At 50.7% G+C, this 16,291-nt stretch overlaps 1 protein-coding gene across 2 annotated transcripts in view; it reads right to left on the bottom strand.

Annotated features, from left to right (window-relative positions):
* Positions 1 to 16,291, bottom strand: part of mpv17l2 (MPV17 mitochondrial inner membrane protein like 2) — a 65,443-nt gene that overhangs the window by 36,308 nt on the left and 12,844 nt on the right. For both annotated transcript variants that reach the window (XM_086004380.1, XM_086004379.1), the window contains exon 2: positions 15,789 to 15,950. In XM_086004380.1, coding sequence (XP_085860506.1) covers positions 15,789 to 15,950 — 162 coding nt within the window. The remainder of the gene's footprint in view (positions 1 to 15,788; positions 15,951 to 16,291) is intronic.

Here is a 16,291-nt window from a genome sequence, read left to right as displayed (position 1 = left end):
TACAGTGACAGACCTGTACCCACCAGTACTGTACCCGTGTTATACAGTGACAGACCTGTGCCCACCAGTACTGTACCCCAGTGTTATACAGTTACAGACCTGTACCCACCAGTACTGTACCCCAGTGTTATACAGTGACAGACCTGTGCACACCAGTACTGTACCCGTGTTATACAGTGACAGACCTGTACCCACCAGTACTGTACCCGTGTTATACAGTGACAGACCTGTGCCCACCAGTACTGCACCCCAGTGTTATACAGTGACAGACCTGTACCCACCAGTACTGTACCCGTGTTATAGTGACAGACCTGTACCCACCAGTACTGTACCCCAGTGTTATACAGTGACAGACCTGTACCCACCAGTACTGTACCCGTGTTATACAGTGACAGACCTGTACCCACCAGTACTGTACCCCAGTGTTATACAGTGACAGACCTGTACCCACCAGTACTGTACCCCAGTGTTATACAGTGACAGACCTGTACCCACCAATACTGTACCCCAGTGTTACAGTGACAGACCTGTGCCCACCAGTACTGTACCCGTGTTATACAGTGACAGACCTGTACCCACCAATACTGTACCCGTGTTATACAGTGACAGACCTGTACCCACCAGTACTGTACCAGTGTTATACAGTGACAGACCTGTACCCACCAGAACTGTACCCCAGTGTTATACAGTGACAGACCTGTACCCACCAGTACTGTACCCCAGTGTTATAGTGACAGACCTGTACCCACCAGTACTGTACCCCAGTGTTATACAGTGACAGACCTGTACCCACCAGTACTGTACCCCAGTGTTATACAGTGACAGACCTGTACCCACCAGTAATGTACCCCAGTGTTATACAGTGACAGACCTGTACCCACCAGTACTGTACCCCAGTGTTCTAGTGACAGACCTGTACCCACCAGTACTGTACCCCAGTGTTCTAGTGACAGACCTGTACCCACCAGTACTGTACCCCAGTGTTATACAGTGACAGACCTGTACCCACCAGTACTGTACCCCAGTGTTATACAGTGACAGACCTGTACCCACCAGTACTGTACCCGTGTTATACAGTGACAGACCTGTGCCCACCAGTACTGTACCCCAGTGTTATACAGTGACAGACCTGTACCCACCAATACCGTACCAGTGTTATACAGTGACAGACCTGTGCCCACCAGTACTGTACCCCAGTGTTATACAGTGACAGACCTGTACCCACCAGCACTGTACCCGTCTTATACAGTGACAGACCTGTACCCACCAGTACTGTACCCCAGTGTTAGTGACAGACCTGTACCCACCAGTGCTGTACCCCAGTGTTATACAGTGACAGACCTGTACCCACCAGTACTGTACCCGTTATACAGTGACAGACCTGTACCCACCAGTACTGTACCCCAGTGTTGTACAGTGACAGACCTGTACCCACCAGTACTGTACTCGTGTTATACAGTGACAGACCTGTACCCGTTATACAGTGACAGACCTGTACCCACCAGTACTGTACTCGTGTTATACAGTGACAGACCTGTACCCACCAGTACTGTACCCGTTATACAGTGTGCTCGTGTTATACAGCGACAGACCTGTACCCACCAGTACTGTACCCCAGTGTTATACAGTGACAGACCTGTACCCCCAGTACTGTACCCCAGTGTTATACAGTGACAGACCTGTACCCACCAGTCCTGTACCCCAGTGTTATAGTGACAGACCTGTACCCACCAATACTGTACCCGTGTTATAGTGACAGACCTGTACACACCAGTACAGTACCCGTGTTATACAGTGACAGACCTGTACCCACCAGTACTGTACCCGTGTTATACAGTGACAGACCTGTGCCCACCAGTACTGTACCCGTTATACAGTTACAGACCTGTACCCACCAGTACTGTACCCCAGTGTTATACAGTGACTGACCTGTACCCACCAGTACTGTACCCCAGTGTTATGCAGTGACAGACCTGTACCCACCAGTACTGTACCCCAGTGTTATACAGTGACAGACCTGTACCCACCAGTACTGTACCCCAGTGTTATACAGTGACAGACGTGTGCCCACCAGTACTGTTCCCGTGTTATACAGTGACAGACCTGTACCCACCAGTACTGTACCCCAGTGTTATACAGTGACAGACCTGTACCCACCAGTACTGTACCCCAGTGTTATACAGTGACAGACCTGTACCCACCAATACTGTACCCGTGTTATACAGTGACAGACCTGTGCCCACCAGTACTGTACCCGTGTTATACAGTGACAGACCTGTACCCACCAATACTGTACCCCAGTGTTATACAGTGACAGACCTGTACCCACCTGTACTGTACCCGTGTTATACAGTGACAGACCTGTACCCACCAGTACTGTACCCCAGTGTTATACAGTGACAGACCTGTACCCACCAGTACTGTACCCCAGTGTTATACAGTGACAGACCTGTACCCACCAGTACTGTACCCGTGTTCTACAGTGACAGACCTGTACCCACCAGTACTGTACCCCAGTGTTATACAGTGACAGACCTGTACCCACCAGTACTGTACCCCAGTGTTATACAGTGACAGACCTGTACCCACCAGTACTGTACCCGTGTTATACAGTGACAGACCTGTGCCCACCAGTACTGTACCCCAGTGTTTTACAGTGACAGACCTGTACCCACCAATACCGTACCCGTGTTATACAGTGACAGACCTGTGCCCACCAGTACTGTACCCCAGTGTTATACAGTGACAGACCTGTACCCACCAATACTGTACCCCAGTGTTATACAGTGACAGACCTGTACCCACCAGTACTGTACCCCAGTGTTATACAGTGACAGACCTGTACCCACCAGTACTGTGCCCCAGTGTTATACAGTGACAGACCTGTGCCCACCAGTACTGTACCCCAGTGTTATACAGTGACAGACCTGTACCCACCAGTACTGTACCCGTGTTATACAGTGACAGACCTGTACCCACCAGTACTGTACCCCAGTGTTATACAGTGACAGACCTGTACCCACCAGTACTGTACCCGTGTTACAGTGACAGACCTGTACCCACCAGTCCTGTACCCGTGTTATAGTGACAGACCTGTGCCCACCAGTACTGTACCCCAGTGTTATACAGTGACAGACCTGTACCCACCAGTACTGTACCCATGTTATACAGTGACAGACCTGTACCCACCAGTACTGTACCCGTGTTATACAGTGACAGACCTGTGCCCACCAGTACTGTACCCCAGTGTTATACAGTGACAGACCTGTGCCCACCAGTACTGTACCCCAGTGTTATACAGTGACAGACCTGTACCCACCAGTACTGTACCCCAGTGTTATACAGTGACAGACCGGTACCCACCAGTACTGTACCCCAGTATTATACAGTGACAGACCTGTACCCACCTGTACTGTACCCGTTATACAGTGACAGACCTGTACCCACCAGTACTGTACCCCAGTGTTATACAGTGACAGACCTGTACCCACCAGAACTGTACCCCAGTGTTATACAGTGACAGACCTGTACCCACCAGTACTGTACCCCAGTGTTATACAGTGACAGACCTGTACCCACCAGTACTGTACCCCAGTGTTATAGTGACAGACCTGTACCCACCAGTACTGTACCCGTGTTATACAGTGACAGACCTGTGCCCACCAGTACTGTACCCCAGTGTTTTACAGTGACAGACCTGTACCCACCAATACCGTACCCGTGTTATACAGTGACAGACCTGTGCCCACCAGTACTGTACCCCAGTGTTATACAGTGACAGACCTGCACCCACCAGTACTGTACCCCAGTGTTAGTGACAGACCTGTGCCCACCAGTACTGTACCCGTGTTATACAGTGACAGACCTGTACCCACCAATACTGTACCCCAGTGTTATACAGTGACAGACCTGTACCCACCAGTACTGTACCCCAGTGTTATACAGTGACAGACCTGTACCCACCAGTACTGTGCCCCAGTGTTATACAGTGACAGACCTGTGCCCACCAGTACTGTACCCCAGTGTTTTTCAGTGACAGACCTGTACCCACCAGTACTGTACCCCAGTGTTATACAGTGACAGACCTGTACCCACCAGTACTGTACCCGTGTTATACAGTGACAGACCTGTACCCACCAGTACTGTACCCGTGTTACAGTGACAGACCTGTACCCACCAGTCCTGTACCCGTGTTATAGTGACAGACCTGTGCCCACCAGTACTGTACCCCAGTGTTATACAGTGACAGACCTGTACCCACCAGTACTGTACCCATGTTATACAGTGACAGACCTGTACCCACCAGTACTGTACCCGTGTTATACAGTGACAGACCTGTGCCCACCAGTACTGTACCCCAGTGTTATACAGTGACAGACCTGTGCCCACCAGTACTGTACCCCAGTGTTATACAGTGACAGACCTGTACCCACCAGTACTGTACCCCAGTGTTATACAGTGACAGACCGGTACCCACCAGTACTGTACCCCAGTATTATACAGTGACAGACCTGTACCCACCTGTACTGTACCCGTTATACAGTGACAGACCTGTACCCACCAGTACTGTACCCCAGTGTTATACAGTGACAGACCTGTACCCACCAGAACTGTACCCCAGTGTTATACAGTGACAGACCTGTACCCACCAGTACTGTACCCCAGTGTTATACATTGACAGACCTGTACCCACCAGTACTGTACCCCAGTGTTAGTGACAGACCTGTACCCACCAGTACTGTACCCCAGTGTTACAGTGACAGACCTGTACCCACCAGTACTGTACCCCAGTGTTATACAGTGACAGACCTGTACCCACCAGTACTGTACCCCAGTGTTATACAGTGACAGACCTGTACCCACCAGTACTGTACCCCAGTGTTCTAGTGACAGACCTGTACCCACCAGTACTGTACCCCAGTGTTCTAGTGACAGACCTGTACCCACCAGTACTGTACCCCAGTGTTATACAGTGACAGACCTGTACCCACCAGTACTGTACCCCAGTGTTATACAGTGACAGACCTGTACCCACCAGTACTGTACCCGTGTTATACAGTGACAGACCTGTGCCCACCAGTACTGTACCCGTGTTATACAGTGACAGACCTGTACCCACCAATACCGTACCCCAGTGTTATACAGTGACAGACCTGTGCCCACCAGTACTGTACCCCAGTGTTATACAGTGACAGACCTGTACCCACCAGCACTGTACCCGTCTTATACAGTGACAGACCTCTACCCACCAGTACTGTACCCCAGTGTTAGTGACAGACCTGTACCCACCAGTGCTGTACCCCAGTGTTATAGTGACAGACCTGTACCCACCAGTACTGTACCCGTTATACAGTGACAGACCTGTACCCACCAGTACTGTAACCCAGTGTTGTACAGTGACAGACCTGTACCCACCAGTACTGTACTCGTTATACAGTGACAGACCTGTACCCGTTATACAGTGACAGACCTGTACCCACCAGTACTGTACTCGTGTTATACAGTGACAGACCTGTACCCACCAGTACTGTACCCGTTATACAGTGTGCTCGTGTTATACAGCGACAGACCTGTACCCACCAGTACTGTACCCCAGTGTTATACAGTGACAGACCTGTACCCCCAGTACTGTACCCCAGTGTTATACAGTGACAGACCTGTACCCACCAATACTGTACCCGTGTTATAGTGACAGACCTGTACACACCAGTACAGTACCCCAGTGTTATACAGTGACAGACCTGTACCCACCAGTACTGTACCCGTGTTATACAGTGACAGACCTGTGCCCACCAGTACTGTACCCGTGTTATACAGTTACAGACCTGTACCCACCAGTACTGTACCCCAGTGTTATACAGTGACTGACCTGTACCCACCAGTACTGTACCCCAGTGTTATGCAGTGACAGACCTGTACCCACCAGTACTGTACCCGTGTTATACAGTGACAGACCTGTACCCACCAGTACTGTACCCGTGTTATACAGTGACAGACGTGTGCCCACCAGTACTGTACCCGTGTTATACAGTGACAGACCTGTACCCACCAGTACTGTACCCGTGTTATACAGTGACAGACCTGTACCCACCAGTACTGTACCCCAGTGTTATACAGTGACAGACCTGTACCCACCAATACTGTACCCGTGTTATACAGTGACAGACCTGTGCCCACCAGTACTGTACCCGTGTTATACAGTGACAGACCTGTACCCACCAATACTGTACCCCAGTGTTATACAGTGACAGACCTGTACCCACCTGTACTGTACCCGTGTTATACAGTGACAGACCTGTACCCACCAGTACTGTACCCCAGTGTTATACAGTGACAGACCTGTACCCACCAGTACTGTACCCCAGTGTTATACAGTGACAGACCTGTACCCACCAGTACTGTACCCCAGTGTTCTACAGTGACAGACCTGTACCCACCAGTACTGTACCCCAGTGTTATACAGTGACAGACCTGTACCCACCAGTACTGTACCCCAGTGTTTTACAGTGACAGACCTGTACCCACCAATACCGTACCCGTGTTATACAGTGACAGACCTGTGCCCACCAGTACTGTACCCCAGTGTTATACAGTGACAGACCTGCACCCACCAGTACTGTACCCCAGTGTTCGTGACAGACCTGTACCCACCAGTGCTGTACCCCAGTGTTATACAGTGACAGACCTGTACCCACCAGTACTGTACCCGTTACAGTGACAGACCTGTACCCACCAGTACTGTACCCCAGTGTTGTACAGTGACAGACCTGTACCCACCAGTACTGTACTCGTTATACAGTGACAGACCTGTACCCACCAGTACTGTACCCGTTATACAGTGACAGACCTGTACCCACCAGTACTGTACTCGTGTTATAGTGACAGACCTGTACCCACCAGTACTGTACCCGTTATACAGTGTGCTCGTGTTAGACAGCGACAGACCTGTACCCACCAGCACTGTACCCCAGTGTTATACAGTGACAGACCTGTACCCACCAGTACTGTACCCCAGTGTTAGTGACAGACCTGTACCCACCAGTGCTGTACCCCAGTGTTATACAGTGACAGACCTGTACCCACCAGTACTGCACCCGTTATACAGTGACAGACCTGTACCCACCAGTACTGTACCCCAGTGTTGTACAGTGACAGACCTGTACCCACCAGTACTGTATCCGTTATACAGTGACAGACCTGTAACCCCAGTACTGTACCCCAGTGTTATACAGTGACAGACCTGTACCCACCAGTACTGTACCCCAGTGTTAGTGACAGACCTGTGCCCACCAGTACTGTACCCGTGTTATACAGTGACAGACCTGTACCCACCAATACTGTACCCCAGTGTTACACAGTGACAGACCTGTACACACCAGTACTGTACCCCAGTGTTATACAGTGACAGACCTGTACCCACCAGTACTGTACCCGTGTTATACAGTGACAGACCTGTGCCCACCAGTACTGTACCCGTGTTATACAGTTACAGACCTGTACCCACCAGTACTGTACCCCAGTGTTATACACTGACTGACCTGTACCCACCAGTACTGCACCCCAGTGTTATACAGTGACAGACCTGTACCCACCAGTACTGTACCCGTGTTATACAGTGACAGACCTGTACCCACCAGTACTGTAGCCGTGTTATGCAGTGACAGACCTGTACCCATCAGTACTGTACCCGTGTTATACAGTGACAGACCTGTACCCACCAGTACTGTACCCGTGTTATACAGTGACAGACCTGTACCCACCAGTACTGTACCCGTGTTATACAGTGACAAACGTGTGCCCACCAGTACTGTACCCCAGTGTTATAGTGACTGACCTGTACCCACCAATACTGTACCCCAGTGTTATACAGTGACAGACCTGTGCCCACCAGTACTGTACCCGTGTTATACAGTGACAGACCTGTACCCACCAATACTGTACCCGTGTTATACAGTGACAGACCTGTACCCACCAGTACTGTACCCCAGTGTTATACAGTGACAGACCTGTACCCACCAGTACTGTGCCCCAGTGTTATACAGTGACAGACCTGTGCCCACCAGTACTGTACCCCAGTGTTATACAGTGACAGACCTGTACCCACCAGTACTGTACCCCAGTGTTATACAGTGACAGACCTGTACCCACCAGTACTGTACCCCAGTGTTATACAGTGACAGACCTGTACCCACCAGTACTGTACCCCAGTGTTATACAGTGACAGACCTGTACCCACCAGTACTGTACCCCAGTGTTATACAGTGACAGGCCTGTACCTACCAGTACTGCACCCCAGTGTTATACAGCGACAGACCTGTACCCACCAGTACAGTACCCCAGTGTTATACAGTGACAGGCCTGTACCCACCAGTACTGTACCCGTGTTATACAGTGACAGACCTGTCCCCACCAGTACTGTACCCCAGTGTTATACAGTGACAGACCTGTACCCACCAGTACAGTACCCGTGTTATACAGTGACATACCTGTACCCACCAGTACTGTACCCGTGTTATACAGTGACAGACCTGTCCCCACCAGTACTGTACCCCAGTGTTATACAGTGACAGACCTGTACCCACCAGTACAGTACCCCAGTGTTATACAGTGACAGGCCTGTACCTACCAGTACTGTACCCGTGTTATACAGTGACAGACCTGTACCCACCAGTACTGTACCCCAGTGTTATACAGTGACAGACCTGTACCCACCAGTACTGTACCCCAGTGTTATACAGTGACAGGCCTGTACCCCAGTGTTATACAGCGACAGACCTGTACCCACCAGTACTGCACCCCAGTGTTATACAGTGACAGACCTGTACCCACCAGTACTGTACCCCAGTGTTAGTGACAGACCTGTACCCACCAGTACTGTACCCCAGTGTTATACAGTGACAGACCTGTACCCACCAGTACTGTACCCGTGTTATACAGTGACAGACCTGTACCCACCAGTACTGTACCCGTGTTATACAGTGACAGACCTGTACCCACCAGTACTGTACCCGTGTTATACAGTGACAGACCTGTGCCCACCAGTACTGTACCCCAGTGTTATACAGTGACAGACCTGTACCCACCAGTACTGTACCCCAGTGTTATACAGTGACTGACCTGTACCCACCAGTACTGTACCCCAGTGTTATACAGTGACAGACCTGTACCCACCAGTACTGCACCCCAGTGTTATACAGTGACAGACCTGTACCCACCAGTACTGTACCCCAGTGTTATACAGTGACAGACCTGTACCCACCAGTACTGTACCCCAGTGTTATACAGTGACAGACCTGTACCCACCAGCACTGTACCCCAGTGTTATACAGTGACAGACCTGTACCCACCAGTACTGTACCCCAGTGTTATACAGTGACAGACCTGTACCCACCAGTACTGTACCCCAGTGTTATACAGTGACAGACCTGTACCCACCAGTACTGTACCCCAGTGTTATACAGTGACAGACCTGTACCCACCAGTACTGTACCCCAGTGTTATACAGTGACAGACCTGTACCCACCAGTACTGTACCCGTGTTATACAGTGACAGACCTGTGCCCACCAGTACTGTACCCCAGTGTTATACAGTGACAGACGTGTGCCCACCAGTACTGTACCCCAGTGTTATACAGTGACAGACCTGTACCCACCAATACTGTACCCGTTATACAGTGACAGACCTGTGCCCACCAGTACTGTACCCGTGTTATACAGTGACACACCTGTACCCACCAATACTGTACCCGTGTTATACAATGACAGACCTGTACCCACCAGTACTGTACCCCAGTGTTATACAGTGACAGACCTGTACCCACCAGTACTGTACCCCAGTGTTATACAGTGACAGACCTGTACCCACCAGTACTGTACCCCAATGTTATACAGTGACAGACCTGTACCCACCAGTACTGTACCCCAGTGTTATACAGTGACAGACCTGTACGCACCAGTACTGTACCCCAGTGTTATACAGTGACAGACCTGTACCCACCAGTACTGTACCCCAGTGTTATACAGTGACAGACCTGTACCCACCAGTACTGTACCCCAGTGTTATAGTGACAGACCTGTACCCACCAGTACTGTACCCGTGTTATACAGTGACAGACCTGTGCCCACCAGTACTGTACCCGTGTTATACAGTGACAGACGTGTGCCCACCAGTACTGTACCCCAGTGTTATACAGTGACAGACCTGTACCCACCAATACTGTACCCGTGTTATACAGTGACAGACCTGTGCCCACCAGTACTGTACCCGTGTTATACAGTGACAGACCTGTACCCACCAATACTGTACCCGTGTTATACAATGACAGACCTGTACCCACCAGTACTGTACCCCAGTGTTATACAGTGACAGACCTGTACCCACCAGTACTGTACCCGTGTTATACAGTGACGGACCTGTGCCCACCAGTACTGTACCCCAGTGTTATACAGTGACAGACCTGTACCCACCAGTACTGTACCCCAATGTTATACAGTGACAGACCTGTACCCACCAGTACTGTACCCCAGTGTTATACAGTGACAGACCTGTACGCACCAGTACTGTACCCCAGTGTTATACAGTGACAGACCTGTACCCACCAGTACTGTACCCCAGTGTTATACAGTGACAGACCTGGGCCCACCAGTACTGTACCCCAGTGTTATCCAGTGACAGGCCTGTACCTACCAGTACTGTACCCCAGTGTTATACAGCGACAGACCTGTACCCACCAGTACTGTACCCGTGTTATACAGCGACAGACCTGTACCCACCAGTACTGTACCCCAGTGTTATACAGTGACAGACCTGTACCCACCAGTACTGTACCCGTTATACAATGACAGACCTGTACCCACCAGTACTGTACCCGTTATACAGTGACAGACCTGTACCCCCAGTACTGTACCCCAGTGTTATAGTGACAGACCTGTACCCACCAGTACTGTACCCGTGTTATACAGTGACAGACCTGTACGCACCAGTACTGTACCCCAGTGTTATACAGCGACAGACCTGTACCCACCAGTACTGTACCCGTGTTATACAGCGACAGACCTGTACCCACCAGTACTGTACCCCAGTGTTATACAGTGACATACCTGTACCCACCAGTACTGTACCCGTGTTATACAGTGACAGACCTGTCCCCACCAGTACTGTACCCCAGTGTTATACAGTGACAGGCCTGTACCACCAGTACTGTACCCGTGTTATACAGTGACAGACCTGTACCCACCAATACTGTACCCCAGTGTTATACAGTGACAGACCTGTACCCACCAGTACTGTACCCCAGTGTTATACAGTGACAGACCTGTACCCACCAGTACTGTGCCCCAGTGTTATACAGTGACAGACCTGTGCCCACCAGTACTGTACCCCAGTGTTATACAGTGACAGACCTGTACCCACCAGTACTGTACCCGTGTTATACAGTGACAGACCTGTACCCACCAGTACTGTACCCCAGTGTTATACAGTGACAGACCTGTACCCACCAGTACTGTACCCCAGTGTTATACAGTGACAGACCTGTACCCACCAGTACTGTACCCCAGTGTTATACAGTGACAGGCCTGTACCTACCAGTACTGCACCCCAGTGTTATACAGCGACAGACCTGTACCCACCAGTACTGTACCCCAGTGTTATACAGTGACATACCTGTACCCACCAGTACTGTACCCCAGTGTTATACAGTGACAGACCTGTACCCACCAGTACAGTACCCCAGTGTTATACAGTGACAGGCCTGTACCCACCAGTACTGTACCCGTGTTATACAGTGACAGACCTGTCCCCACCAGTACTGTACCCCAGTGTTATACAGTGACAGACCTGTACCCACCAGTACAGTACCCCAGTGTTATACAGTGACATACCTGTACCCACCAGTACTGTACCCGTGTTATACAGTGACAGACCTGTCCCCACCAGTACTGTACCCCAGTGTTATACAGTGACAGACCTGTACCCACCAGTACAGTACCCCAGTGTTATACAGTGACAGGCCTGTACCTACCAGTACTGTACCCGTGTTATACAGTGACAGACCTGTACCCACCAGTACTGTACCCCAGTGTTATACAGTGACAGACCTGTACCCACCAGTACTGTACCCCAGTGTTATACAGTGACAGGCCTGTACCTACCAGTACTGTACCCCAGTGTTATACAGCGACAGACCTGTACCCACCAGTACTGCACCCCAGTGTTATACAGTGACAGACCTGTACCCACCAGTACTGTACCCCAGTGTTAGTGACAGACCTGTACCCACCAGTACTGTACCCCAGTGTTATACAGTGACAGACCTGTACCCACCAGTACTGTACCCGTGTTATACAGTGACAGACCTGTACCCACCAGTACTGTACCCGTGTTATACAGTGACAGACCTGTGCCCACCAGTACTGTACCCCAGTGTTATAGTGACAGACCTGTACCCACCAGTACTGTACCCCAGTGTTATACAGTGACTGACCTGTACCCACCAGTACTGTACCCCAGTGTTATACAGTGACAGACCTGTACCCACCAGTACTGCACCCCAGTGTTATACAGTGACAGACCTGTACCCACCAGTACTGTACCCGTGTTATACAGTGACAGACCTGTACCCACCAGTATTGTACCCCAGTGTTATACAGTGACAGACCTGTACCCACCAGCACTGTACCCCAGTGTTATACAGTGACAGACCTGTACCCACCAGTACTGTACCCCAGTGTTATACAGTGACAGACCTGTACCCACCAGTACTGTACCCCAGTGTTATAGTGACAGACCTGTACCCACCAGTACTGTACCCCAGTGTTATACAGTGACAGACCTGTACCCACCAGTACTGTACCCCAGTGTTATACAGTGACAGACCTGTACCCACCAGTACAGTACCCCAGTGTTATACAGTGACAGACCTGTGCCCACCAGTACTGTACCCCAGTGTTATACAGTGACAGACGTGTGCCCACCAGTACTGTACCCCAGTGTTATACAGTGACAGACCTGTACCCACCAATACTGTACCCGTGTTATACAGTGACAGACCTGTGCCCACCAGTACTATACCCGTGTTATACAGTGACAGACCTGTACCCACCAATACTGTACCCGTGTTATACAATGACAGACCTGTACCCACCAGTACTGTACCCCAGTGTTATACAGTGACAGACCTGTACCCACCAGTACTGTACCCCAGTGTTATACAGTGACAGACCTGTACCCACCAGTACTGTACCCCAATGTTATACAGTGACAGACCTGTACCCACCAGTACTGTACCCCAGTGTTATAGTGACAGACCTGTACCCACCAGTACTGTACCCCAGTGTTATCCAGTGACAGGCCTGTACCTACCAGTACTGTACCCGTTATACAATGACAGACCTGTACCCACCAGTACTGTACCCGTTATACAGTGACAGACCTGTACCCACCAGTACTGTACCCCAGTGTTATACAGCGACAGACCTGTACCCACCAGTACTGTACCCGTGTTATACAGCGACAGACCTGTACCCACCAGTACTGTACCCCAGTGTTATACAGTGACAGACCTGTACCCACCAGTACTGTACCCGTTATACAATGACAGACCTGTACCCACCAGTACTGTACCCGTTATACAGTGACAGACCTGTACCCACCAGTACTGTACTCGTGTTATACAGTGACAGACCTGTACCCACCAGTACTGTACCCCAGTGTTAGTGACAGACCTGTACACACCAATACTGTACCCCAGTGTTATACAGTGACAGACCTGTACCCACCAGTACTGTACCCCAGTGTTATACAGTGACAGACCTGTACCCACCAGTACTGTACCCCAGTGTTATACAGTGACAGACCTGTACCCACCAGTACTGTACCCGTGTTATACAGCGATAGACCTGTACCCACCAGTACTGTACCCCAGTGCTATACATTGACAGACCTGTACCCACCCGTACTATACCCCAGTGTTATACAGTGACAGACCTGTACCCACCAGTACTGTACCCGTGTTATACAGTGACAGACCTGTACCCACCAGTACTGTACCCCAGTGTTATACAGTGACAGACCTGTACCCACCAGTGCTGTACCCCAGTGTTATACAGTGACAGACCTGTACCCACCAGTACTGTACCCCAGTGTTATAGTGACAGACCTGTACCCACCAGTACTGTACCCCAGTGTTATACAGTGACAGACCTGTACCCACCAGTACTGTAACCATGTTATACAGTGACAGACCTGTACCCACCAGTACTGTACCCGTGTTATACAGTGACAGACCTGTGCCCACCAGTACTGTACCCCAGTGTTATACAGTGACAGACCTGTACCCACCAGTACTGTACCCGTGTTATACAGTGACAGACCTGTACCCACCAGTACTGTACCCATGTTATACAGTGACAGGACCTGTCCCCACCAGTACTGTACCCCAGTGTTATACAGTGACAGACCTGTCCCCACCAGTACTGTACCCCAGTGTTATACAGTGACAGACCTGTACCCACCAGTGCTCTACCCCAGTGTTATACAGTGACAGACCTGTACCCACCAGTACTGTACCCCAGTGTTATACAGTGACAGACCTGTCCCCACCGGTACTGTACCCCAGTGTTATACAGTGACAGACCTGTACCCACCAGTACTGTACCCCAGTGTTATACAGTGACAGACCAGTACCCACCAGTACTGTACCCGTGTTATACAGTGACAGACCTGTGCCCACCAGTACTGTACCCGTGTTATACAGTGACAGACCTGTACCCACCAATACTGTACCCCAGTGTTATACAGTGACAGACCTGTGCCCACCAGTACTGTACCCCAGTGTTATACAGTGACAGACCTGTACCCACCAGTACTGTACCCCAGTGTTATACACTGACAGACCTGTGCCCACCAGTACTGTACCCGTGGTGTACAGCGACAGACCTGTACCCACCAGTACTGTACCCCAGTGTTATACAGTGACAGACCTGTACCCACCAGTACTGTACCCCAGTGTTCGTGACAGACCTGTACCCACCAGTACTGTACCCCAGTGTTATACAGTGACAGACCTGTATCCACCAGTACTGTACCCGTTATAGTGACAGACCTGTACCCACCAGTCCTGTACCCCAGTGTTATACAGTGACAGACCTGTACCCACCAGTACTGTACCCCAATGTTATACAGTGACAGACCTGTACCCGCCAGTACTGTACCCCAGTGTTATAGTGACTGATCTGTCCCCACCAGTACTGTACTCGTGTTATACAGTGACAGACCTGTACCCACCAGTACTGTACCCCAGTGTTATACAGTGACAGACCTGTACCCACCAGTACTGTACCCCAGTGTTATAGTGACAGACCTGTACCCACCAGTACTGTACCCCAGTGTTATACAGTGACAGACCTGTACCCACCAGTGCTGTACCCCAGTGTTATACAGTGACAGACCTGTACCCACCAGTGCTGTACCCCAGTGTTATACAGTGACAGACCTGTACCCACCAGTACTGTACCCCAGTGTTATACAGTGACAGACCTGTACCCACCAGTACTGTACCCCAGTGTTATACAGTGACAGACCTGTACCCACCAGTGCTGTACCCCAGTGTTATAAAGTGACAGACCTGTACCCACCAGTACTGTTAGTCAAACTGTTTCTGGGCTTTCATCACAGATTGAATGAGTGCCGCAGGAAGTTTCCCACTCTTCCTTCCCTGCGGGGGGGGGGGGAACACAACGTCTGCGGCAGCCAAGACTCTTTGGAGACTTAGAAAAGTTACACTTACCGAAGAAGTAGATCGCACCAAAGATGGGGGAGGCAATGAGCTGGTCTAACAGAACCTTCTTCAGGACGATGCGTGTGGCCCGTCCTGGGAGCCTCCCGTCCAGTGCCTTGTACCAGAAGTGCCCAAAAGGGCCCATAACACAGCCAGTAGCAAACATTCGGCCTGTGAGAGGAGAAAAGAGCAAAGAAAAACATTACCTTAAACATCCTCTCCCTCCACCACCGGCGCACCGTGGCTGCAGTGTGTACCATCTACAAGCTGCACTGCAGCAACTCGCCAAGGCTTCTTCGGCAGCACCTCCCAAACCCGCGATCTCTACCACCTAGAAGGACAAGGGCAGCAGGTGCATGGGAACACCACCCCCTCCAAGTCACACACCACCCTGACTTGGAAATATATCGGCCGTTCCTTCATCGTCGCTGGGTCAAAATCCTGGAACTCCCTCCCTAACAGCACTGTGGGAGCACCTTCACCACACGGACTGCAGCGGCTCAAGAAGGCTG

Source organism: Somniosus microcephalus, chromosome 13 (genome assembly GCF_052327205.1).
Source record: "Somniosus microcephalus isolate GS21.2 chromosome 13, FLI_Smic_1.0, whole genome shotgun sequence".
NCBI classification, from domain to species: domain Eukaryota; kingdom Metazoa; phylum Chordata; class Chondrichthyes; order Squaliformes; family Somniosidae; genus Somniosus; species Somniosus microcephalus.
This window is presented reverse-complemented; position numbering and strand designations above follow the sequence as displayed.